General features: G+C 35.2%; 1 protein-coding gene and 1 long non-coding RNA gene across 2 annotated transcripts in view; both read right to left on the reverse strand.

Moving 5' to 3' along the window:
• The window catches only part of LOC133530336 (calponin homology domain-containing protein DDB_G0272472), a 61900-nt gene that overhangs the window by 35053 nt on the left and 711 nt on the right, over positions 1-26136 (reverse strand). Inside the window, exon 2 of the mRNA XM_061868248.1 lies at positions 9949-10133. Within this exon, the coding sequence (XP_061724232.1) occupies positions 9949-10133 (185 nt within the window). The remainder of the gene's footprint in view (positions 1-9948; positions 10134-26136) is intronic.
• Positions 4005-5306, reverse strand: LOC133534445 (uncharacterized). The gene is made up of 2 exons (XR_009802032.1): positions 4876-5306; positions 4005-4836 (listed from the first exon to the last, which is right to left on the reverse strand). It is a non-coding gene; the product is annotated as an uncharacterized LOC133534445 (long non-coding RNA).

A 26136-nucleotide genomic window follows, 5' to 3' on the forward strand; every position in this document is an offset into this window, starting at 1 on the left:
TAAAACGAAATTCACGGCCTTGCACTTTGGTACATCCGTGAAAATTGTACTTTCTTATTCAAATCCACTTAAGAGTTTAACCCGTATGCCGAAGCTTGTAGAGAGCGTTCAGAACGATAATCCGTCATGGGCTAAGCCTATGTAACGTAAAGTGAAGTGGTGTATCGTATCGTATGATATTATTTTTACCTTCTTTTATTTGTGATAATATACATTCTATCGTAACCGCTTACCTTATTCTTATATACGTTCACAATATTTGCTTCACGTAAATGTGATGTTTGTTACGTTCAAAAATATATCCTATTGATTTACAATTCTGAATGAAATGTAAGCATTTTGGTAGGTAACTATACTTCTGCACATTTTAGCATTACGGAAGCCCACAGTCAGAATCGAGTTCATAATACATATATTTATGTAGAAGACTAATGGTAATGGCTCCTTCAAATACAAAGCGGGTTCTAATCGCTTTAGTTCCTTCATGCATAGGTACGGAATGAAAGTCATGATAGTCGTCATGATCTCGTTTTTTCCTGACTAACAACCAAACCAAACAGTCATATAAAGTAAAAATCCCTACTAATATTATAAATGGGAGAGTAAATCTGTCTGTCTGTCAACTCTTCCTGCTTAAACCGCTAAACCGGCTTAGATACATTTTTCGCAGGGCGATAATTTGAGGCTCGAGAAAAGACACAGATAGTTTTTCTAAATCATTATCATCTTCCACGCAGATTAGACGCTAGTAAGTAATAGGTACATATAAATGCGATAGGTAGTAATTCTGCCTTTCTGTCTGTTACCTCTTCACGCTTAAACCGCTGAACCCATTTAGATGAAATTTGGTACAGAGGTAGTTTAAGGCTCGGGGAAGGACATAGGATAGTTTTTAAGAGCTTTTATTAAACTTGCCATGTTAGTATGTAAGTTTGTTAGTTAGTGTGGGTCAAATCTTGGAAGCTCAATTTGACCCACTTCCCAATTTCCGATTGAGCTAAAATTTTCATACATATATTAGTCGGGTGACAATGCAACATTATGGTACCATCAAGCTGATCTGGTGGAGACAGGAGGTGGCCATAAACTCTGTGATGAAACAACGCAACATATCTGTGTTTTGGGTTTTTAGAATTGACTCGATGAGTATTATTTGCCTATGGTAAGAAAAGTACAGTCAACGAGAAAAACTTGTACCAAAAAACAAATTTTGGCCAAAAACTTATTATCAATCATCATCATCATGCCATACAGACAAAGTTGCGGACAAAAGCTATTCGATAGATGTGGTAATTATTGTTCCTTATTTAGGTGTTCATAACATTGTATAGAAACCATTGCTACGTTAGATTATATTTACGAGTCTTTAATATCAATTCTGAACAGTAACATACTACAGTAACAAGTACACAATAGTACACTAAAATATAAACAACAATAATTCGTGAACAAATATTGATTGTCTGGCTCCTTAGGTGAGATTGCGTTTTTTAAACCTCCGAGAGTGAACTAAAAAACATGGCAACAATGAAACTTTCAGCGCAAAGCCTGCCAGAGGGTTTTTATAAGTAAGTAATTAATTAAGTACGTAATACTAATGTATTACAGACAAATCAATTGTAAGTACCTACACCGCTGACACAAACAAGTAGGTACATACAACTTCAGGTACATACATAAATATTTATTGAACTGTATCTAACCTGGCGTAATTTAATTTTTTTTTTTTTTTATAATAGCCTATCTTGTGTCCCACTGCTGGGCAAAGGCCTCCCCTTTTTTCCGCCACTCATCACGGTTTGAAGTATGTTCCCGCCAGTCTCTGCAAAAAGCGTCGAGGTCATCCCGCCATCTCTTTTTTGGTCTGCCTCTGCCCCGGCTAATCTGCGGTATCCATTCGGTTCGGTTAGCGGGTTCGGTTCGGGTTGAATTTTATTTATTATTTTTTATTTATTCATCATCTTCCTCGCGTTGTCCCGGCATTTTGCCACGGCTCATGGGAGCCTAGAGTCCGTTTGGCAACTAATTCCAAGAATTGGTGTAGGCACTAGTTTTTACGAAAGCGACTGCCATCTTACCGTCCAACCCAGAACGTATACCAGGCCTTATTGGGATTAATCCCGGTTTCCTCACGATGTTTTCGTTCACCGAAAAGCGACTAGTAAATATCAAATGATCTTTCGTACATAAGTTCCGAAAAATTCATTGGCAGGAGCCGGGGTTTGAACTCGCGACCTCCGGATTGCTCTTACCGCTAGGCCACCAGCGCTTCGTTTATATGGGAATTATCTTGTGAGCGTTTTGGGGTCAACTGTAAGCCCGCAATAGTTTTTTTACAAATTGAACAAAACATAAAATGGATACTAGTGCAAGAGTGAAGATACAAGATAGTTGTTACGTCAGCGGTACCAAATCGATCGTTGGCAGCGCCCGCAGCGTGTACCAATAGTTACGACCACATTTGATAAACAATTGAGATGAAGAGGGGAATAAACTGGCGGGATTAGGACCGGTGAACGATCATTACACAAAACGGAGAGGTTTTTAGCGAATTTGGTGACATGGCGGGCTACTAATCACGAGATTTGCTATGCACCATGTTTAACAAATCATGCGTGGAAGATTTATGAAATACAGGTACTTTTAGGACTTGTGACATTCGTTAAAACATTACATTAATTTGGTTTATTTTGATGGGAATTTTTAATTTACTTTATGTTAGTTAGAATGCTTAATTCGTGACAATCAACTTTTGGACCACTCCTTTTGCGCTGATTAGGTTTTATCTTGATAAGTTTAATAAACTTTTTATGAAGGTTCCATTCAGCTTTCCGAATTAAATATTATATTTATCAGCCATTCATGTTGGGTATTCTAAAATGTACTAATTGGCAAGCATTTAAGGAACTACATTACATTATTAAAAAATAAATTATTGAAGAGGATACATTAATTGAATAAAATGAAATTATGACTACTTATAAAACTACAAAAACTAAACCTACCTAGAAAAAATAAAAATACCTAAAACAAACCCTGGCCTCTTGGCAGGGTGCCCATCACGCAGGCAGCATTCCCGCGCAGTATCGAGATGGCAAGCCTTTGTGCGAGAAAGCTGCCTGCGCGAATAGTTTTTTAATCTTTCTGTTTGTAGCTTAAACAATAATGCTATTTATGAAGTTCTTTAAGGTTAGTAGTCGAGGTCATCAGCTGCGAGCGAAAATGTCCCTTTCAAAAACAGTTCGAAACAATGGAAGAAAAAACAAAGCAGTTTTTGTTTTATGTATATATCTTAGAGGAAAATTTGGCCAACGTCCTTTAATTGCTGTTTATTCGCGATGTGCTTTGCATTACAATTGCTGATTTTCTAAATGTTACATTTTCTTTAAAAGAGATGCTAAAAAAGTAAAATTATTGGTTTGTTGTTATTTAGAGCGGGAACATGATGAGGCAAATCTAGCAAAGCTAAATTAGTTATTTAACTTTCTTTGTATTAATTGTTAATTATCTCTAAATAATAACGTATTGCAGTCCACTGACTCACATTGAAAGTTCGAAAATTCGGATGTATTTTTTTTACTTCAGTAGGCTTTACTGTATAGTTTATTCTAGGCGTTCAAAATTAACTGTTGCTTACTGTCTTTAGCAAACCATAAGAAAAATAACATAAATTATATTGATTGATACATAATTAAACTTAAAAAATTCTCAAATATGCAACTAAAGACTCATTGATTTTCTAGACCGGTCGGTCCAACCCAAATCTGTAATGGTGTCAATGTCAAGAGCGCGCTTTCACTAACGGACGTTTTCACGCCAGTCTAGATACTCCATTTAGTCTATTTTTAGACTAATGCTACTTAAGCACTGATACTTTATTTGCAAATAAATATTGGTTGTGCAAATGGGAAATCAAAAAGGAGAAGCGAAAATAATGGACAATCATCTACCAAGTCGCTCCCAAAGTTCTGTCACAAATGAAAATAATGATAAAAACAAAAGTTCCAATCAGTTTTTAATAAATTATATACCAATTAAAAGTACATTTAATAAAGAATTAAAATTATTCAAAATGACCTCCCTTGTTTTTAATACAGGCCCTTAATCGGCGCGGCCAGTCGTCAGCACGCACCATTTTCATGTTTATTTCAGCGACTGCTTTTCTTAAAGATGACTTTTATGCTCTCCAAATTTTTATGGGGTTTAGCACAGACCTGCCTCTTTAAGACCTGCCAAATTTTATAGTCCAAAGAATTAAAGTCCGGACTGGAGGAAGGCCAATCTAAGTGTCTTATAAAGTTGATTTTTTGACGGTCAAAGCAGGCTTGAGTGGTCTTGGCTTTGGGTGTTGGCGCAGAATATTGCTGGAACACAAAATTGTCCTGAAAATAGCTTGTTGGGCAGATCTTTGACAAGCTTATCCAAAACCGTCTCTTGGTACACTTACGCACTGATTTTGACCCCTTTTTCGCAAAAATGAACCTCAGTTGGCCCGTAATGAGATACACCCAACCAGACCATCACTGATGATGGATGATGCTCATCTTGCACCCGCGGAACTCTTTTTCCTGCTTCTTCAGAGCACCTAGCGTACACTCTATCATTCTGTTTATTGTACTTCTCTTCAATATCAAAAATCTTTTCGTCTGTAAAGAGGATATCACGGTATCGATTTTTCGCGTACCGCTTTAACAACTTCTAGGATCTTTTAAGCCTTATTGTTTTTAGACGGGAATTAAGTAAGTGCCCACTCTTTTTTATGTATGCTCGTAGACTAAGATCTTCGTTTAAAACCTTTTTCACGGTTTTTCTACTGACACCCATCTGCAAAGTCATCTACTTCTGTTTTCGGAGAGGATTTCTTGCTATGCGCACCTTGATCGGTTTGATCACTGCTGGTGTTCGCGTACGGAGCGAGGCCAGCCATTTTTTTTTGTCCTCAATTGCGGTGCAATGTTAAAACAGCTCAGGGATCGGAACCGGTTTTTTGCAAAAACATCGAAATAACCATATATTTCGGTTTATTTTATACTTAAAATGTAGGACTCAGTTGTGTTTTTAGATAACGACTTCGTATTATTAGATTGCCCAATTAGGAATGAAATAATTGACAAAGAACGAAAAAATACCGTTTTCGTTCCCATACAAAAAATACCGGTTTCCGATCCCTGAAACAGCTATTCGGTTTTCTTTCAATGTCCACTCTATCGTGATAAATTGCAGCAAATGACTGTTTTTTGTTTTAAAATAATTGTCAACCATTCAAAAATGGAATTCAATAAAAAATTCTTAAAATCAATTTTAATAATAATGTGCAATGTGTAATATTTTTATATTACGTTCATTTGGATTTGATTTGGTTTGATTTTTTTGTTATTTCATAGTTACTAATTTTAGTATTTTCCTCGCATTGGCGTGGTGAAAAAAATTGTGTTTCACACGGAGGCAAAGATTGTTTAACACTTGCGCCTTAAAACCCTCGCAACGCTCAAGATTCCACTTGTCGAACTCGCTGCGCTCGTGGTTCAATTTTGGACTCATTCGCTTGCTCGGGTATCAACAACTTTGCCCCCCTTTTAAAACAAATAACTGTTGTTTAACAGATTAGGGTATTAGGCGTAAAAATCATTTCTGAAATACTATACTTAACTTGAAAGTCGAATATTAAGCTGTCTTATTAAAAATAATAAGAATGATTTCCTACAAATGTAAGGTCAACCAGAATAAATGCAACTATGGTTTTATTGCGTCTATTTCGTATAGGTATATCTCGAATACGATTAGTCGGAACGCCTTCTATGATCCCAGTTGACTTTAAGTTTGTTTACAATAAAACTGTACTATTTTTAGTAAACACGCTCTTTAAAGTCACAGGCTGAGCCTACCTGACAGGGGGTTGCTAACTATATCATATAGTTGACATTATGATGTGTATAATTTAGCCCCAGATTTGAGAGAGGCCAAAATAATCATGAGGACACGTAATAGCTAGCCTAGCCGATTATTCAACGGTTTATTTTCTAAAATACTTATTATAGTATTTTATGCATCAGTTGTATAAGAAGGGTCAAAAAAGGCGAGTGGCGTGAGTTACAATGTGAGCCGGAGCCGAAGGCGTAGGCGAACATTGTAAAGGAATACGCCACGAGAATTTTTTGACCTACTTATACAACGTTGCATACAATATTTTTCCTACGAGTCAACAAAAATAAATCTTAATTTAGGTAAACAAATTACAGCAAAAGTATATAGCCAAGACGCGCGAGCATACCTTGTTACGCGCCCGGCCCGCCCCGGGCCGCGGCCGGCCGGTCGGCGACACCTCCTCGTAACTCATGAGGCCCTGGTACTTGCTACTTGCTAAATTAATTTTTTGGACAGTTTTTTCTCAATTTTGGCCACCGTAGCCTACGGAGACTAACAAGCAACGCTAAGCGGTCTTCGTAGTCTATGGGTGTTGCTATATTACGGGTGTCACATGCGTGTTTCTGACTTATGACGTAATTATTTTTACTATGCAACCAAATGAATATTTTGTAAGTTGGCATCAATGCACTTAGTTTAAAACTGTATTCGTTTTGGTTTTGTTAGGTTGGTAGCCATTAATCGCAGTAACATTATAGCTTATAAAAGCACAAGAGCTTTTATGAGGAATAGACAATATAGACTTTTCTTGAAATCTTTTATGTATGTTCTTATATTCGTGTTAATGAATGCATAAATGACAGATAACAGTAGAGGAGTAGGAAAAATATTTACAAATACTATATTTGTTCACACGTATATGTGGCATTATGAAATACACTTAATGATATACCACGATACAAAATAAATAATATCTAAATCGCGACTGTTTTTAAGTTTAACTTCACATTAATAGATATTTATTGTAAAACGCATTATTCATTAGCAAAGTAAGTATACCAATACAAGATAAAATTTCAGATAAAGATAGATTTTATCTTTTTCATTTAGTTTTTACGTGCCAAGGCACAGCTAAGTTTACTTCATGCATAAGCTTGTTAAATAAGACACTTGAGGAGCACATACCCTCTTTAACGCCTCGGTGTAGTCAAGTGGAAACCTCGACATTTCTCTAATTTCACTTTATACTGAATATAATATTTATTACAAACACGCAATCACATTCCAAACCCATCAGAATCGTCACAGATACAGAAACAGAACCGAACACTTTCAAAATGATTCAGTAACTATCACTCGCTCGATTGCGGACGCTGATTGAAAAAACGCCCATATTCTAGAATGCGTCCGCAAACACCAACATATATAATTCAGTTAACTCTTCACTAGCCTCTAACAAATCAAATGAGAACTTAATTTCATCAATGGAAAAGCTAACGTGGGTAAACTAATGACGCCAACTTAATCCAGGAATCGACAAACAGGGGTTACTCGGGAAGTTACTGATGTCTGTAAGTTTGTCAACGGCAAAGTTTGATTGGTACGTGATCCTGAAGGAAGTGTATTTTTGTCACGACTCCTTGACGCAGTGCGGGTTTAAAATTAAATGTTTTTGATGCACTACAACAGAACGGCTTGGGATTATTTCCGTATGGGCCATTAACATATGAGTGGGTTTGGTATTTAATTTCATTTACAGGAAGCTTGATGAAATTGCTTAGAAGATTTGATGTGTGATGCCATGAAGTTGGATTGCTGTGAGATTTTTAAAAAAATACTTAAAAGATAAACATACCGCTTTTCTACGTATGGTTATTGGCGATCTTGACCGCATTCGTACGTTGTAATTAGTGTCAATGAGAACAAACACGTAAATCATCATACTGTAACCTACCTATGAATACCTAAAATTCAACCGGGCGGCTTCAACTGTAAAAACATAGTCCCAATATGCAGAAATCTCAAGCTGTTTGATGAAAATTAATATTTTGATGCTCTTGTATTCTAATTTCCTTTTTACATACCAACCTACTCAAAATGAAGTCATATTTTTACTACTTATTTTAGAATAGATATTTGATTTTTAATAGATAGGTATTCCATATTTGTTGCTAAAACCATTATTTTTGTTTATGCTTTTGGTGTATAAAGTGCAGAATGTTTTACTTATTCGTATCGTCATTCACTCAATACATAGAGGTTAATGTAGATTTGTTTAATTTGATATAATAATCAATCTACTTCTATTTGTGCCAAAGTTATTCACGAATCGACGATAACTATTATCAAAGGACCGGCTTGATAGGTGGTATATCCACGAATGATCGTATTAGTCGTGCACACTACTGATACTACTCCGTACAGATACCTACTTGGAGCTAGCCTCGAGCCATAATTGACAATAAACTCGTTACGTAACGTTGACCTGGTCACCTGACAAGTGCTAAATACCTCTTACTACTGTCATTTCGCCTTTTTAATATTGTATAAAGTAAAATCCTTTTCTCCCAAGAGCAGGCTGTATACTAGAATAAATACTATTAAGCATTACTAGAATATTATTAACTGAAATCTGGTTTTAATATTGTTCTTCGTAGAGCAAAAGTAAAAAAAATGCGAATTCCATTCCTGAAACAAGGACATACGCAATTTGACCGCATTCATTTTGTTTTGATTAGTGAAATGTATGTTTTTTTGTAGAGATATTTTGAGGAAAACAATTTTAATATATGTATTGCCAAAATATTTTTTAAGACCGAACCAGTATAACCTAGTGTCGCTTCAAGGAAATTAATTAGTTAAGTACAAACTTCATTCATTTACCAACCCTTAATGTATTCCAACACAGCTTATAAAGACTGCATAACTAGATACGATTGACGCGATACAATTCTTGCAAGAATGCAAGACAATCTACAGGAATGCAAACTATGCACTGCCATAAGCCTAAGATAAATCTAAATGGCTAAACAAGTGAGAACTGAGATGACATCATCTCATACCAGAGCAAGGCCGTGACGTCACGAAGCAAAACAGCGTGCAATTACCTTGTGCTGGCATTTTACACGTCGGAATGTTTTAAAAGAAAATATATGCGAAAATTATTTATGTGATTGTTTTGCATCTAAAGCGACTTTTATATACCTTTAGATGATGACAATGTAAATGCAAGTTTACATACATTTTGCAACTTATGTGACTTTGACACAGTTTAACCAGAACGACTTAAGGGTATTCGATCCGAAGTACAGATAAACTCTTCATTTGAAAAATACTATATGTATCAAAGAATTTAAAAAAGCATTTACAGTCAAAAGATTTAATTTGTGACCCATTTCGTACCTTGTCACAGTGACAATAGTATGAATACTACAAATTGAATCTTTGGACTGTATCTTAAAGCTATGTATCTAATAATATTATGGTTTTTAAATACTATAAACATAAGAACGATTGTTAAAAAAAAACGCACCCATTTTCATTTCATTGCTCTTGGGTAATATAATTTCATTGTGCTACTGACACAATAAAAATATAATATAATATTTACAAAAGTATCCCCGTCTAAAATAGGAATTGCATAATCATAAGCCCACTAAACGATGTACGTAACATAATCGAGACGTGTTAATTGATTTTGCAAGCAGTTGCTGCAGCTACTTCGATGGAATTTCCTTAGCACCTAATCCATCTATTTATACGAGCCACGATGCGTAAGTTCTTGTCTAGTCTGAACATTTTTTTAGGTTCTTTCACACTTATTTAGGTTTTTAAACACTTAACACACTTTTCTGAAAACTCCCTTGTACGAAAATTTGTTTCAATAAAGTTTATCACTGTTTGACAGTCGGCTATAGAAGGAAGAGTGAGTTTGAGGGTTGACACGTCAGTGTACACACTGTATGACTCTACAGTCATACATGCTGTACCTACGTACAGCATGCCCTGTCTCAAAACATCTTTCAGAATTCCAAACAATCTATGCAATCCTAATTCATTGATTTATAATATATTATCTCTTACCTGCACCCTCCTGTCGTCATCCCTCGCTCTCTGCTCGGCCTGCCTCTTCCGTCGCTCTTCGTCCCTCTTTTCCCGCTGCGCTTGCGCGGCCGCTGCGTGTGCTCGCAGCTCATCAAGCCGCTTTCTTTGTTCCGCTTCGCGTCTTTCTCGCGCTAATCTGGCTCTGTCTAGAGCTTCTGCAGACGCTGAAATGCAAAAAGTGAGGTTAGACTTTTTTAAGGTTCACTTCAATCGTCTTTTCAGATAGATTACCATTGGCTCTCTAGTTATACAAATGTATTTTATGAGCCAATCAACTTCTTTTACTGCTGTTCCGTAAGCCAGGAGATAACAGTTACACAGTTATAAAATTAATGCTTTCTTGGTGCAATTAAACCAATGTCCTATCCAAGTGTGATCCAGGAGACTTAACCATGGCAAATATAAGATCAAGAAAGTTAATTTCCCTTAAGTTTGTCTATAATGCTAGAATTAGGTCGTTACCTAATCTTCTGTTATTACAGCGTTCGGTGGTGCTTTACCGAAACCCGTAATTGTGATTATTTAGCTATGTACTCCATGGCATTTAAGGTACAAGTTAGTCAAGTTACCCAATTATATAAAAAGTTAGAAATCAATTCTGTGAGAGACCACTGGTGATATGTGTCTTTGCTACTTAGTTCTGTTAATAAAAAAACTACGTAAGACTTTTTCGACCTAAGAATCTTCTTTTTCTTTTTCGATCTAGGTGTTTCTTGCGATATTGACGTCGCGCCGAATCTACAATTCCACAAACTTGAGCAGTGTTCATACTTCATACTATAACTACCTAGCAATAGATGGCAATAGGCACATGTCACAGAAACGACAACCATTTACCTCACCATGAAAATCCTAAAGATGGTATTTTGCCAGCTTTTATTCAGTATCACCTGTTTCAGACTGTAATCAAAGCTTACAAGTAAAGTTCTAGGCTTCAGATTAAGTTGACTTATGAGTAAAGAAAGTATGGACTGAATCCCACCAAACAAAGCCCGATCTCGCAGCAGACCTCGACAAAGAAGGCGCCGCCGTGACATCCCCGAAACAAGCGGTTGATATAAAGTGTACTGTACATTATTTACGTGACTGTAGAACTGCTAACGTGTGTTATAACTTATAACGACCCTTTCTCCCGCAGAAGAGCCAAGATTCGGCGCGGTCCAATTCCAATGATTATCGGCCATTACCATTAAGCTCGCTTTATAGGCGCCGGGCATGCGCGCGCGGCAGGCGAAAGTGTTAATGGGTTACGGTTCGAATTGTGCTCCTTTAAATTTATGTGGCTAATATCACACGAAGGCTTCTACATATGCATGCATAGTAAAAATAATATAAGGATTGAGTGGTGCACGTGCAGGAAAGCTAGTCTTCATGAGGAGCCGCCGGATTGAAGAAGGCATTAGGGTATTGCCAAAAGAGTAATTTTTGGTAAATAACGAGGATAAAAAATATAAAAATATAAAAATATCTTTAACCCGAATTACATGACCATAACTAACTCCATTAATCAATGTAAAAAGTAACTTGTTATATTGTTCGTTATTTATGGTAAGTTTTTAAAATTTTCTACTACAGCCAGTATAACTTTTACAAAACTGGACCTTATTAAACATAACTAGACTGCTTTTTCCATACTTGCTTTACACTAGGTACAACATTTGGAAGGCAACTGGACTAAACCCTCTAAGCTTTGACCCAATTAATGCAAAGCACGCACACACGCGTGTTGACACACAAACTGCAATCAATGAGTGAATGGAATGTCACAATTCACATCAATAGGTTTATTAATTTTATTTGTAAATAGTTACAGTTGTAGGGGGTTGGGAAGTTCGTTTGGTCGTCTTTTTATCAAAATAATGAGCGCGTAGTCACACACCCTTCCCCTGTTCCCTGATTTCGAGTATTTTCAAAGGACTATCTACTCTGTCTCATAAATAAGGTAACGTAATACAAATAAACCGGAAGAAGTTGAAAATTCATATCGCATAGTATCAGAGGAATTGCAATTGATATTCCTAACAAATTCTTAATAATAAGTTGCAATTCTAGCTTATAAAATGATACACTATTACGTTATTAAGTAAATAAGTGGAGTGTCACTATGGAACCGTTATCGCTGTCTCAGTGATTACCCCTGGCTCTAGTTACATGTTCGTAGGAGACAGGGTATTAGACCGTTAGCTCGGTAAAAAAGCGGGCAAGTGCGAGTCGGACTCGCGCACGAAGGGTTCCGTACCATTATTATAAAAACGGCAAAAAAAATATGTTTGTTGTATGGGAGCCCCCCTTAAATATTTATTTTATTCTGTTTTTAGTATTTGTTGTTATAGCGGCAACAGAAATACATCATCTGTGAAAATTTCAACGGACGGACGGACAGCGAAGTCTCAGTAATAGGGTCCCGTTTGACCCTTTGGGTACGGAACCCTAAAAATGACAATATTCCGCTTTATATTATAGCAAATAATATACGAACCTTATAGCAAATATGTATGTATAATGTCCAAGGGAAAGTTTCAAAAGTCATAACTGCATATTTTATAATTACATTTCATTCCAAAATAGAAATAGGTAGTGTCCTTTCCTTTCCTTTTTTGAGCTATCGAAGTCTTCCCTTCATTAGTAAAAATACGTACAGAGCGCTGTGGAAGTACTCTCTTTTGCTTGTAATGTAAATGCAGGAGGGGTCACTTTTCTCTGCAGGTGACTGTATAAGATATTTACTAACAGCACCCATCCAAGGTCTATTGTGATGTGACAGACGGATAACTACGGAATCCGGTTTCTTTTTCTTAAAATATGTCAGGTTTTGTAATTATTATGATCACGTCTCTGTTACACCCTGCACACCTAATTTAAAATAAATTATTATATTTTTAATTAGGTACATATAAAATGAACTTATTGACCCATTTTAATTCCAATCGACGAGAACAAAGCGAGTTTAGCAAATTCTCTCATGTGAAAAATATTTCTGAAAATCCCAATTCTGTCGGAGTTAAAACAATTGGACCGAAGCCTTTTAATAGAAGGTTATTCTAATTTATTCGGAAGTATAGCACATTTAATTTAACGTACGTACACCTACGTAATAGCGCTAAACGCTGAAAAGCAGTATGTTAATCTTGTGTGTGTGTTTTTTTTAATTCATTGAGTTTTTTTATGATTTTGGTCCAATTTATGAAAAATCGAATATATTTTACAAATTGCTTGGTATCAATAACAGAATAAAGGAGTTTGGTTCCGCTAATAAAAAATCTAGTTTCATGTAGATGTGATATTAATATTAACGTTAAAGATTGTATCTATTTATTAAATTTATTTATTTATAAATTCATGTTGTAACAATAAATAAAATTTTATCTCGCGTGTTCATTAAAATAATAAATTAATAATAAATATTATAGGACATTATTACACAAATTGACTAAGTCCCACAGTAAGCTCAATAAGGCTTGTGTTGAGGGTACTTAGACAACGATATATATAATATATAAATACTCAAATACATAGAAAACACCCATGACTCAGGAACAAGTATCCATGCTCGTCACACGAATAAATGCCCTTACCAGGATTTGAACCCGGGACCATCAGCCATCAGCTTCGTAGGCAGGGTCACTACCCACTAGGCCAAACCGGTCGTCAATTATTACGACCCGACATTAATTACGTTATAAAAATTAATGTAACGCTTGAACATCAACTACACATTTATTAAACACAGTTTACCTAATCAGTGACACCTATGGCTTGTTTAGGCTGGAGATAACCACTTTTACGTCAATTGAACATATATTATATATTAGTAACGCATATAAAAAAAAACTTACCTAATTTGTTCGATATTTCGATAGGACAGGTATTTTCTTTCAAAAAATGATACGTGACGATACTCCACCTTTTTCTCTTACTTAGTTAACCTTGGAGCTATCACACAAATTTAACCTGATGAATGTCAAATCAATTGCTTGTCACGCTCGTATATCAATCCTAGCGTAACTGTTAAGTAAATCTTATCGTTCTTACGGTAAGGTTTACAATACAGTCAACTAGGAGACCGATAATGTAAGCTCTCGGTAGGAGACCATTGGCATGTTTAATCATGCGGGGATAAAAGAACAGCTGTTTTGGTACTTTCAGAGTTGATTGATAGCGGCGATTTAAATACCAACGTTTTGTTATTAGTAAATTCAGTAGGTAGGCGTATTTACTTGGTAAGAAATGAGATGTAAAGTAACAATCTATAGTAACAATATATATTATGATTGTTGCAGTATTTGACGAATAGCCACTATGCCGTTAAAGAGGTTAACATATTTCTACATGAAGGCAAGATCCCGACTTTTTATGCCAACAAATCTTGACTGACTTACTTCACTTCTCATGTGCCGGGATATTTTTTTCTAATAATTTCTTCGTACGCGGATCCGTGTTCCGGTATACAAGGGTTTTGTACCTAATTAACATATGATGCCAGTTAAGAAAATTAAAAAATGTCTAGATTTCTAGAACAAACATATCGTGTTGATTTACATATGCGTGTTTGTTATGAGCTTATGACACTTATGACAACGGGCGGGGAACTATAAAGAAAAATATTTTATTCGTGAGCTAAGATTTCGGATTTACTGTAGTTTAAATTACAATTTATGAATTTATTGAATGTATAGTTGCAGAACAGAATAAAAAATAGTATTTATTATTGCTTTCTCAGACCGTGGGGACCTTATACATCTCCAAACTTAATGTATTAACCGTGGAGACTATACGTCTCTGTAATATTTTATAATATTCTTGACTTGGTGCATACTAGTTATGTATTCTGTAGCATTAGTTTATGAGACTGCTAGCTTTACAGTCCAGACACGATTTATTTATTTAGTATAAATTTTATTTTGCCACTTGGAGAGACTTTACACCTCCAAATCTTATTCGTATTAGTACTCTGACATTGGGGACCTTTTACATCTCCAGATTTAATGTATTTTTAACCATAGAGACTATACATATCTATTGTATTGTAGTAATTATTTATTTTAAGATTATTATAGCTATTACCCGAATTTAAACTGCCGTGAGCCATAACTTTTTAATTTTTCAACTTTTTAAATTTATTTCTGACCGTAATCCATACGGTAAACACCAAAGCCACTATATATCTATATCGTGGCTTCGATATATTTATATCGTGTTAAAAATATTTTATATCGTGTAATTATATTGGGTGTAATATAATTACACGATATAAAATATTTTTAACACGATATAAATTAAACGTGTGACGGCGAAATAATAAAATATATAAAGTTTTTAGGTATCCAAACTCTTTGGTGTTTACCGTATGGATTATTATACACCGTGTTTTTATTGAATTCCGTTAACTTCGGGGTATCGGTAAGTACGTTTAAGGAAACTAAATGGCATTGTTAATTTTTTTAAAGTATAATTAATTGTCGCATACAGCGTTGTAACACGGGCATTACATTAAACTCAACTAAACAATTGAAAACTGTGACATATCAACTGTGACATTTCGAACATCGATCGTCCGAGATAGTACTTACGTTTAGTAGGAAATGTATGAACTCGCACTAATCAATATGTAAACAGGCCCTAAGGCTAGTGTACACGCTCGTAAGGGCCTTATAAGATAAAAAATAATTATTGATTATCTCCGAAATGGAGTTAATTAGAATACTGGTGTCTTTGAGAAAGTTACTGAATTTAATCTCAGGGATGCACCCTTGAAATTAACGGAAATAAAAAAACACGGTGTATAAATAAAATGTTATAAATTACGACATTTCATCATTGCCAGTGGCTGTCGTTAACAGAAAAAATGAAAAAGTAAAACCGGCGCCCGCAAAAATTTAGGTGTATCAAAATAATTCAACTTAAATTGCAACTGTAAGAGTGTTTTTGTATGAAATGCGTTTTTGTGATTCATTTTTGAAATGTAAATCATCGCTGAACGTAGTGAATAGTGCTGAATTAACAATATCATTCAAATTCAAGGGAAAATTCATAACTGTAAGGTCTGTAAGTGTAATACCGTGAGTATAACCAATATTTATTTTAGGTATTGTTCTTTTTTCGCAAATGTATTAAAAAACGTTGTTCAATGTACGTGTGCAAGTGTCATTATTTACTTGCGGCTCATAAAAGACATCTCGGGACTTGTAAATTTACACACATTTTGCACACTTGCATTTAAATGTACTATTTCACCACACCAGCTGGTAAAGGCTCTCTTGATTGTTCAAAAACGGATGAGCAAGTTGCATTTTATCCACAATGTGTGGAAAAGTAATCTGATGAAAATTTTGAGTTGCTTCCTTATATTAGCTGGTAGAATTGACTTTTAAATGATTATTTTGAATAATAAATCTTATTCAAAATTATCATTTAAAAGTCATTTGGATTTAATTCTGTTTGATATTTTACAGTTAGAATTTTCCTCGTGTTAGTGTGGTGAAATTTTTTGTATTTCACTCGATGGCAAAATGTGTTTAACCTTCGTGCCTCGAAGGTTAAAGACATTTTGATACCCAAGCAAGCGAAAGATTCCAAAATTTAACCACGAGAGTAGCGAGTGGGTCTAAAAGTGGAATCTTGAGCGTTGCGAGGGTTTCAAGGCACGAGGGTCAAACCAATTTTTCCCCGAGTGAAACATAAAAATGTCCACCACACCAAGCCGAGGAAAATATTAACTGCATCAAATCGAACAAAATCAATTTAAATAAAATCCAAATGAACGCCATTAAATATTTATCATCCAAAATCATCATTTAAATGTCAATTCTACCAGCCAACACAAGGAAACAACTCAATATTTGCATCAGTTTACTTTGTCCCACATGTGGATAAAATGCAACTTTCTCATCAGTTCAGTTCAGTGAACAATCAAGAGAGCCTTCCAGTTGGTGTGGTGAAAATAACTATGAATTACTTCCTTGGAGTAGATGCAGCATATCATTTTATTCAGTATCTTGCATCATTTCTACACTATACTTATTCATAAATAATAACAAGAAAAGTCTTGTAAGATGAATTTCATCCCATCATCCCTCCGCATTTCATCCCCATAGTTCGCTGGGTCATCATAGCCTGATGGTTTAGATTACATACCATAGACAAAATACCTAGTAGGTACCATTTAAATTTGTGTAAACGATCAGATTCGGAATATCTCAAGTAATGCCTAAAACTAAGGACAATCCCGATATGACGTTACAGGATTGATCGTGGCACTTATGGTAGATATGTATTTAATAAAATAATCTTGGTAATGCAGTCTGTTAAGGTGTTTGTGCGTAGGTGTGTCAACGGTCAGTGAGTCAACTCGGTATTCTGAGATCATTATCTGAACATAGCAAAGAAACAGATGAATATAAAATTGAGTTATTATATCAAATATGATTCTTAAATTATGATTAAGTATGATGCGATTTCTGGCACGTAATGCGAAATTACGATTTCTATAAAAAAATGTACGTTATCTCATTAATTATTATAATTAGGTACCATAGGTCATACGCAGATAATCGTGATTTGCGTATCTCTCCGCACTGACTGTTCGCGCTCAACTTCATATAAGATGTAAATAATATAAAACCGCAGCCAAATAACACTAGACCCAGTAGGGACCCCCTATGAGTACATAGTGTTGTGTTCCTGCCGGTGAGTAAGGTTGCCAGAGCTCAACAAGGGTGCGGAGTATTAGGCCCGACAACGCGCATGTAACTCCTCTGGAGGTGCAGGCGTCCATAGGCTTCGGAGACTGCTTACCACCAGGCGGGCCGTATGTTTGTTTGCCACTGACGTACTATAAAAAGAGAAATTTGACTAGGGTTTATATTTTATAGTTACTAGTGTAATGCTTTTGATATTACTTAGTTATCTACACATTGAGGTACCAATGTAAACATTATTGACCTGATCGATAGCTCTCCACATTCCGACATCTCGCTTATCAGTAGATAGCGATATCGGGCTAGATGTCGTAAAGAGATCTACGTTCTATGTTGGATATATTGGTCGATAGAGTAGAGGTAGGCGAGGTACGAAAAGGGCTGAAAAAACTACGTATGAAAATATAAATACGAATATTCAAATGCTTGATTGTTGTAGCACGTATTAAAGAGACTTAAGGGGTCGTTATCCTATTACGGAAGGTAAATTTGTTTTCGGTCAGTAATTAAATAATGCGTCCTAGTTGACTCAAAAGGCAGCCGCTCGAAAATAAAAATAAACCGGCCAAGTGCGAGTCGGACTCGCACCGGATGGGTTCCGTACCATTATCTATAAAAACGGTCTCCCATCCAAGTACTGACCCCGCCCGACGTTGCTTAACTTCTGTGAGTGGATGAGAACCTCGAGATTGGAAATAAATATTTATTTTATTCTGTTTTTAGTATTTGTTGTTATAGCGGCAACAGAAATACATAATCTGTAGAAATTTCAACTAGCTAACTATCACGGTTCATGAGATACAGCCTGGTGACAGACGGACGGACGGACGGACAGCGGAGTCTCAGTAATAGGGTCCCGTTTGACCCTTTGGGTACGGAACCCTAAAAATGCTTATCTCAAAGCAACAATGCTATAGAGGCGACAAGGGGGAGGGAGAAGACCGAACGAGATGGTCTGATGAAACGTTTAATAAGAGCGGCATAGAAAGCGTTATTATCATGTGTCCTTGTCATAGTCTCATCGCTAGACGTGTTGTTATTTTACCCACCAATGCTTGGTGGGCAATAATGAACCCGACTAAATAACGTAGAGATTATTTTTGGTATGATATCAGCAGTGATCGGTTATTTGGATTCTCCCTCGCGGGATATCAAGTAGAAAAGTTAATATAGATACGACAGTTTCCCGCGATACCGAACAAACCGTACAAAAATAAAACAATTTAAATTATCTCTACGGAATATTTTACTCTCACATGGCAACCAGTTGAGACAAAAACTTTTATTCTTTTTCTAATCTCAACATTTTATTTAAAGTAAAATATATTAAAACCTCCACAAAGTATTAGCTTATATATCTGTCATGATGGAAAAAATACTTCAGGATCTTGACATTGACATTTCATTATTTTCTCTGGATTTCAGTTCTAATTATTTTTGGTGAGCAATAAAACCATTTGACATTGTGGACATTGTTTTTCTAAAACTACCTCTCAGTTGAAAGAAGTGTAATTGACTTTTTGATAACGAATTAATTTATTCAAACAATTAACCCGTAGTAACCATATATTAGCTGATAGACACGCGTAGTTACTCGCCGAACTTTTATCCAAACGGTACAAAATGTGCCGCTTTGGAGGCAGCAAATGAGCTGTCAGTGTAAACACTTGTGCTCATTTGTTCGATTTAGACAAAATAACGGTGAGTAAGTACTCGTCTATCAGCTAATTAGATGTTTTAAAGTGTAATAAAATAAACACATTGTATTTTTTTGCCTTTTCTTACAACATAAAGCCCGGATTCCCGGGGCATATCCATACTAACATAATGATTGAGGTCGTTCACCCCATGTCGAATCCAAAAAACCGATCACTGGATATCAGGAATGTAAAAACGTGTCTTTGATTTCGTCGGAGTGTGTATGTTCTCTTGCCTCACGGGCTCACGCATATGGCAACTAAGTATATAGTATACTTGCTTTGAGACCCTTATTGACCGGTAGAGTATGCCTTAAGGCGATAAGTCCACCATAAAATAACATTGTAGATCGTTTTTGTATTGTGTAAATATGTAAATAAAACGGCTAATTTGGGATATGGAAGTGTCCAGTTGTTTTCTTATTAAATTAAATAAAGTTTAAAATCAGTTAATTCAATGTGACATTTGAAAGACCAACTCATTGCTTTTATAATAATAATTCAAAAAGTTTAAACATAGGTACTTACATAATAAAAGTACACAATAATGCTACTACTATGCTATTTATGTAGGTAGATTAAAATTCACTTTGCACACAATCAATATTGTGCAAATAAATTAATATATCTACATATATACCTACACAGGTTTAGAAAGACGAGAAATAGCTAGTAGGGTGGATCAAAATTTTTTTTTTTTGAATTTTGATTTTGGCTACCACAAGAAACTTGTTACCCACTAACATTATATCAGCTGAGTAAAAATTTTTAATTTATTCCAATGTTTTATACTGCCCCAGAGCTGTTAAAGTTTTCTAAAAAAATCCATAAACCGCCACCTGTTAACTGAACTTGTGGGTAAATAAAAAGCAGGAAATCACTGTATATTATACTCTAATCGTTATTAAGGATTACAAAAACAATATGGAATGAAAATAAAGCTCATACTTAGTAGTCCATATAAAAAAAAAAACAATCATGAAAAAACGTTAATTGTAGGTTTTTCACTGTAATTTAAAATCTTTTTTGGAGTTGAGAAATGGAATAATTTTTCGAGATTTCAACCTCGTTTTGATGAATCCATGCCTTCTGAATGGGCCACAAACTGCTGCAGCTGCCTCAGTGACTATTTTAACGCACCTTTCTGTGGCTTGAGTGTGGTAGCGATATTTTTTTATACGAGGTATAATCTGCGTTTCGACTAACAGTGGGTTTTAAATACAGTCAAGAATCAAATCTTTGCTTTAATTTTTGGTTAGTGATGGTTCTGTCAAAGTAACTTGGTTCCAATTTGTATAGTTTTCCGTGTAGTTTTCAGCTTCTAAATTAAGTTTTGGCAGCACGAAAACTCGCGGAGATGTTGTGACCGATTCTCGTGCTTTTACAATACTTTGTAAAGTTTAAACTCTCACTTGCTCTCTTTCATCAGCTAACATGACCAATAAAATATTTTTGGGGTGCCCAAAATAGCCATACCGTTGAATATGGATAACACGGTCCACGTTGACTCTCATGTGCTGGGGAAGGTATCGCGATAGCATAATGGTTTTATGTAAATGTTTGGCTCCGTGAATGCAAAGTGGTTCAGTTTTAATCGAAAACCACATAGGGGCATAGAATTTAATTACAAAATTTACTAATAATACTAAATTTTCTGTCGGTGCAGGCGTAGAAATATACCGCAGAATCCGGTTTCCTATTGTAAGCTCTTGAATGTACTATTTTGCCCGGGTTTGAACTGAAACAAATAAAGCTGATCCGTACTCAAATCACTTTTATTTGTAATTACAGGCAGAGTACACTCCATTGCCTGAAAGGGCTTCAGTAGAAGTGTCTCACAATCTTTCAACGCTTTCCCTATATCGCCTGAAACGCTGCGAGGTCCAGTCGTAGTGTCATCAATGGTTTCAAATTTAATAAATGACACAAATTAAGTTTGCGTGTAGTTGGCAAATAAACCATTACAACGGACTTCCCAGTTTTAACTCAAGGCATCTTACAATACCACCTTTGTGTCCGGCGTTTACTGCAGTCCTTTCACAACCAATTACAATAAGTTTACCGCAGTTAATTTCTTTCTGGACCAAGAACTCATGCAGTTTATTGCTTACGTGTAGAGCTTTTCCGCTTTGCAAAGCTAGGTGACCCATGTATTCAGAGCCGGGTTCTTACAGCAAACTTATGTGTTCTTCTAACACGACCTTCTTGAGTCTTCGTATAATAAGGTTTTGTTTTTGCGTCCATCGCAATAGAGGCCGCACTCGTTATGCTCAAACGTAAAGACCAAATCGAACACTCTGAACAATAGTTACTATACTCTGTATCTTTAGGTATTTAAATAGAAGTAAGCAAACAATTTGTCCATTTTCGGGTAGTTATAACATTTATTGGTTAACCAGCCAAATACAAAACCGCCTGGATCTGTCACTGAACGACCTGACTTTAACCTACATTATTTGATCATGTAATGTTTTCATCTACCCTGAACTGGCTTAAGGAGCCGTTTACTACGCAACCCCGCGTAGGTGTGAGGTGGGGAGGGGGGGTAGGGGGGATTTGTAGTGGTACACCACGGTATAATTGACCGATTTATCAACATTCGATGGTAAAATAATCGAATCGTATTAAATAGTGGGTAACAGAAATCACGCCAAATAAGACTATTTTGTAAAAGTTCCGTTAGCTTGGGGCAGTACTAAATATGAATGTAACTCTTTGATATTTTATATTATGAATGTTAGGTAGGTGTAACAACTTTTGCATAGCAGCCGAAAAGGACATAAGCAAAAATTTTTTTTTTCATACATTGAATGATCCACCCTAATAGCTAGATTTCCTATCTACCTATTCCTACAATACATATCCTTACAACTTACAACCACCCTAGCTAAACCATAAAGGAAACTGTCAAGGAAGCACTGACTAATCAGGGTTATTCACCTGCTTTGTCAACCGCTACCGGTCCGACAAAAATATACCGAACATTGAAATAACCATAGACCATACGCCACAGACGTCATCAATTATGCTATGAGTAGGTGGATATGCAGCATACCTATCTATGAAATGTCGTGTCGAGTTTACTAAGCAAATACCCAAATCCGAACATGTAGGTTTCACATAAGGTTACATCCGAAATACCAAAACACCTACAAGATTTCACAAGTCTAACACCTGAGCTAAGAGTGTAGTTTTGATCAGCAACGACAGCCATAACGATATGGAAATATCCACTTTTTTTCTTTGAGAATAAAGTTCAAAATTAGTTTTAGTTAAGTCAAGGTCACTCACTATCTAACCATTGATAATATGCTGATTTGATTATATTACCAAAGACCCGTGTTTATGATTCAATTTTAATATGTCAACCTTTTATTGGGTTTGGCCGTAACATGGTTTTATTGATTTTGAATTCGATTATTTAATAAAGTTGAGTCAGACTACAATAATTAATATAATGATCATCATCTTATAGTTATGTTATGAAATATACTTTTCAAAATAACAAATTCATTTGTAAATAGTTAGGTGCATATTTTGCGTTTGTTTTTCTCAACCGTTTACTTGTGTAGGTACTGTAAAGGGATACGGTCTATCTGAGATGGGGAATGTAAACGATCGAGGTAGATTTCTGATAATCTGTAAGTAATAATATTTTTTCTTCCAACAATAATAACATAAATATCGACTACCATTAATGCTTGCCGCTTTCAGAATCAATCGCCTGCAGATCTTTATTCCTTCAGCAGGGCGATAGTTCTGAATTCAAATAATCGTTGCCAGTTATCTACCACGAGATTGTCGCCTCGGCTTGTGATAAGGGAAAAACGATGGGAAAACAACCTTACCCCCGACTCCTTGGATAAACCCTTTTCCAACCTTCACAGTACCTACCTATCTATTGTATAGAATGCAGTTTTTCTGTATCCAAGAACCAATTTATTGACCAAAATCATTATCTGTGCTGCATTTTGTCATGAAAGCATGATATTACTAATTAGGCAAAGTAGGTACTTTCTAGCACAGTGAAATGCTTTTGTACTGTTTATACTAACAGTGTATATTTAGATGACATGTCCATTCAGTCAGTGAGTCATGACATCACTTATCAATTATGCATAGAATGTCAATAGTCAACACTCAAGAATGGCTGATGGGCTAAGATTTCCAATTAGTTAAATCATGAAATGAACATTTGAAATATAAGAGATTTTAATAAATATTGTCACATGTCATATCTTTTATTTTCTACAGAAACAACATATTTGATAACAGGTACATAATATAATTTTGATAATCATACTATGTAAGTAATATTTTTATACTGTTATCAACAATTATAAATTCAATTAATCATCAATAACCTGTTTTAAACTGTAAAATGATAAGCTTATAGCCCCTTGGCCTTTGATATTGCCCATATTAATAGTGTCCTCAAATTAAGCCTGAGATCTAACCAAGAATCAATGTAGCTGTACTAATGTGGCTACAAGTTTCTTGGGAAATGAATGAGTGGGCACCTATTCTATTCCATAGCATCATCTGTCTCATTTTAGAACTCTGCCAATTGCATAGACGCTGGGTCTGCAGGACCTCACCTAACGCCGATACACTGCAAACACTACATTTTACAGAAGCGGCTGTCATCTGAACTTCCAACTCAGACAAAAACTAGCCCTTACAATTAATTAATTTAGTTTCTACACACAAGGTTTTACCTTTACCAAGGAGCAACTGGCAAATAGGATTGAATTATATTTGATTTATAAGTTTCAAGAAACTATTTAGAATTCAGTACAAGCCAGGGATTGAACCTACAACCTCACTTAGCCTGAGGTCTGCAGCACAGGCCTTATAGCTTTCAATAAACACTATATTTAATTACTTATATAAACAGGTATAGGAACAGCCATAGACTTTGTAAATTAATTAAAAGTAGTTTTAGTAGTCTGTTATAACAGATCTTATAGTTATTATTAGAATTATTTTTTATTTATCTGAGTGATCTTCACTTAAAATGAATTCTTTGCGCTAGTTAAGTATTTGTCTAGTCTGTTCTTAAACTGATTGACATTCAGTGCTGAGACCACATCATCCGGTAGTTTGTTCCACGCTTTGACCACTCTGTTGCTGAGTTGCCGTCTTATAGTTAGTAGAACTACTAACTATAAGAAACTTACTAACCAATATGCAAAAACTTGTAATGGGAAATTTGGAAATAAAGGCTTTTCTATTTTATTTTGTTTTATAACAGATCATAACATAATGTGAATAAAAGGCCAAGAAAGAAGCCCTTGTAGTAATTGCATAAAGATTTTTATAAAACAAAATAAACAGGAATGCAAATTATCATGTGCAATTTGCATGGTGTTGTTTCAGACATTGTTCGAGGTAGAAGTGGCCATTATCAGCCTGATAGCAGGTTATTAATCCAATACAAACACTCCAAGATAAGGATGGTGGAATTATCATGCTATGCACTAGACATTTTAATATTAAAAAACAGTACCTGCAAGAATCTACATGCAAATGCAAAATTGCAAGACCACTTTATGAATGAATCCATCATAGTGTGGCAATGCAATTTTTCAGCACACTGTGCAGTTAAAGAATTTAATAATTAATTTCAGTACCATTTTTACCTTGTCAGTTGTCACAGTGACAATCAATATGAAAGTCACTAGCATTCTCATATTATTGTCACTGTGATATGTAATGGTACCCAAATTAAATTCCTTGACCATACATCTGATAAGAAGGTTACCTTTTGACTAAAAATACTATGCAATGGCTTGGAAAATTTATCCTAATTAATGAAAGGAAATTGTTCAAAAGCTCTTAAAATCCTTATTTCTTACTTAGTTTATAACAAAACAAGGTTATTAACTTGGACCTGAATGTGGATTAATAGATAAAGTTTGGCAAGAATCACTTGTCACTATATAGTACAGTGGAATAAAAAAAAATAATAGTTAATTTCTGTATTGTTAATCAATGAGACTATATAAAGAATAGATACTTTCAGAGGTTTTTATGCGAAATTTCAACATTCTGCTGAGTGCTTCTCCCTGTGGGCTCACTAAACTGATAGGTGTCTGTGAGCAGTATGCTAATAGTCACGGTTTAAAGTATAACATTATAAAGAGTGAATGTATGGTCTTTAGGGTTAGAAACAAATGCCCATGCTATGTCCCACCTGTACAATTAAATGGGGAGGTACTCACAGTAATGTCACAATTTCAATATCTCTGCCATATTTTATCGTATTTTGTTTGATTTAATTTCACTTCTTTCCAATTTCAATTCAGTTATTTTTTATTTCTTAATTATCATTTTACAGTACAGTTACATTTTATTTATTGACATTCCCGTTATAGTGTATAGTACTAACCATATATTTTAAGATATAAAATTTGTAAAACAATAATGATCTCAGTTGGTCTCACCGAAAAAAAAAACAACATCTTCAGGTAGCACATTGAGTTTGATATTTTGGAACTACAATTATCATCCCAAACAATGAGAAGTGGGAATTATTTTATTCCACTGCTACTGACAAAATTGGTTAACCAGAATATATAATTCAAATGTGTAAATGACAGGGGTTGTGATAGACAAGTAGTCTTTAACATGATATTATCCTTTGTTTATCCAGTTATCAAAAAACTAATATATTGGAGTAATAAGGGGCTAATGCTTATCATTATTACTCCAGCGATAAATCCAATTTATAACAGTTATTTGTTTTGCCTAAAATTGGGTAGATTTGGTAT

Source organism: Cydia pomonella, chromosome 2 (assembly GCF_033807575.1).
Source record: "Cydia pomonella isolate Wapato2018A chromosome 2, ilCydPomo1, whole genome shotgun sequence".
Taxonomy (NCBI): Eukaryota; Metazoa; Arthropoda; class Insecta; order Lepidoptera; family Tortricidae; genus Cydia; species Cydia pomonella.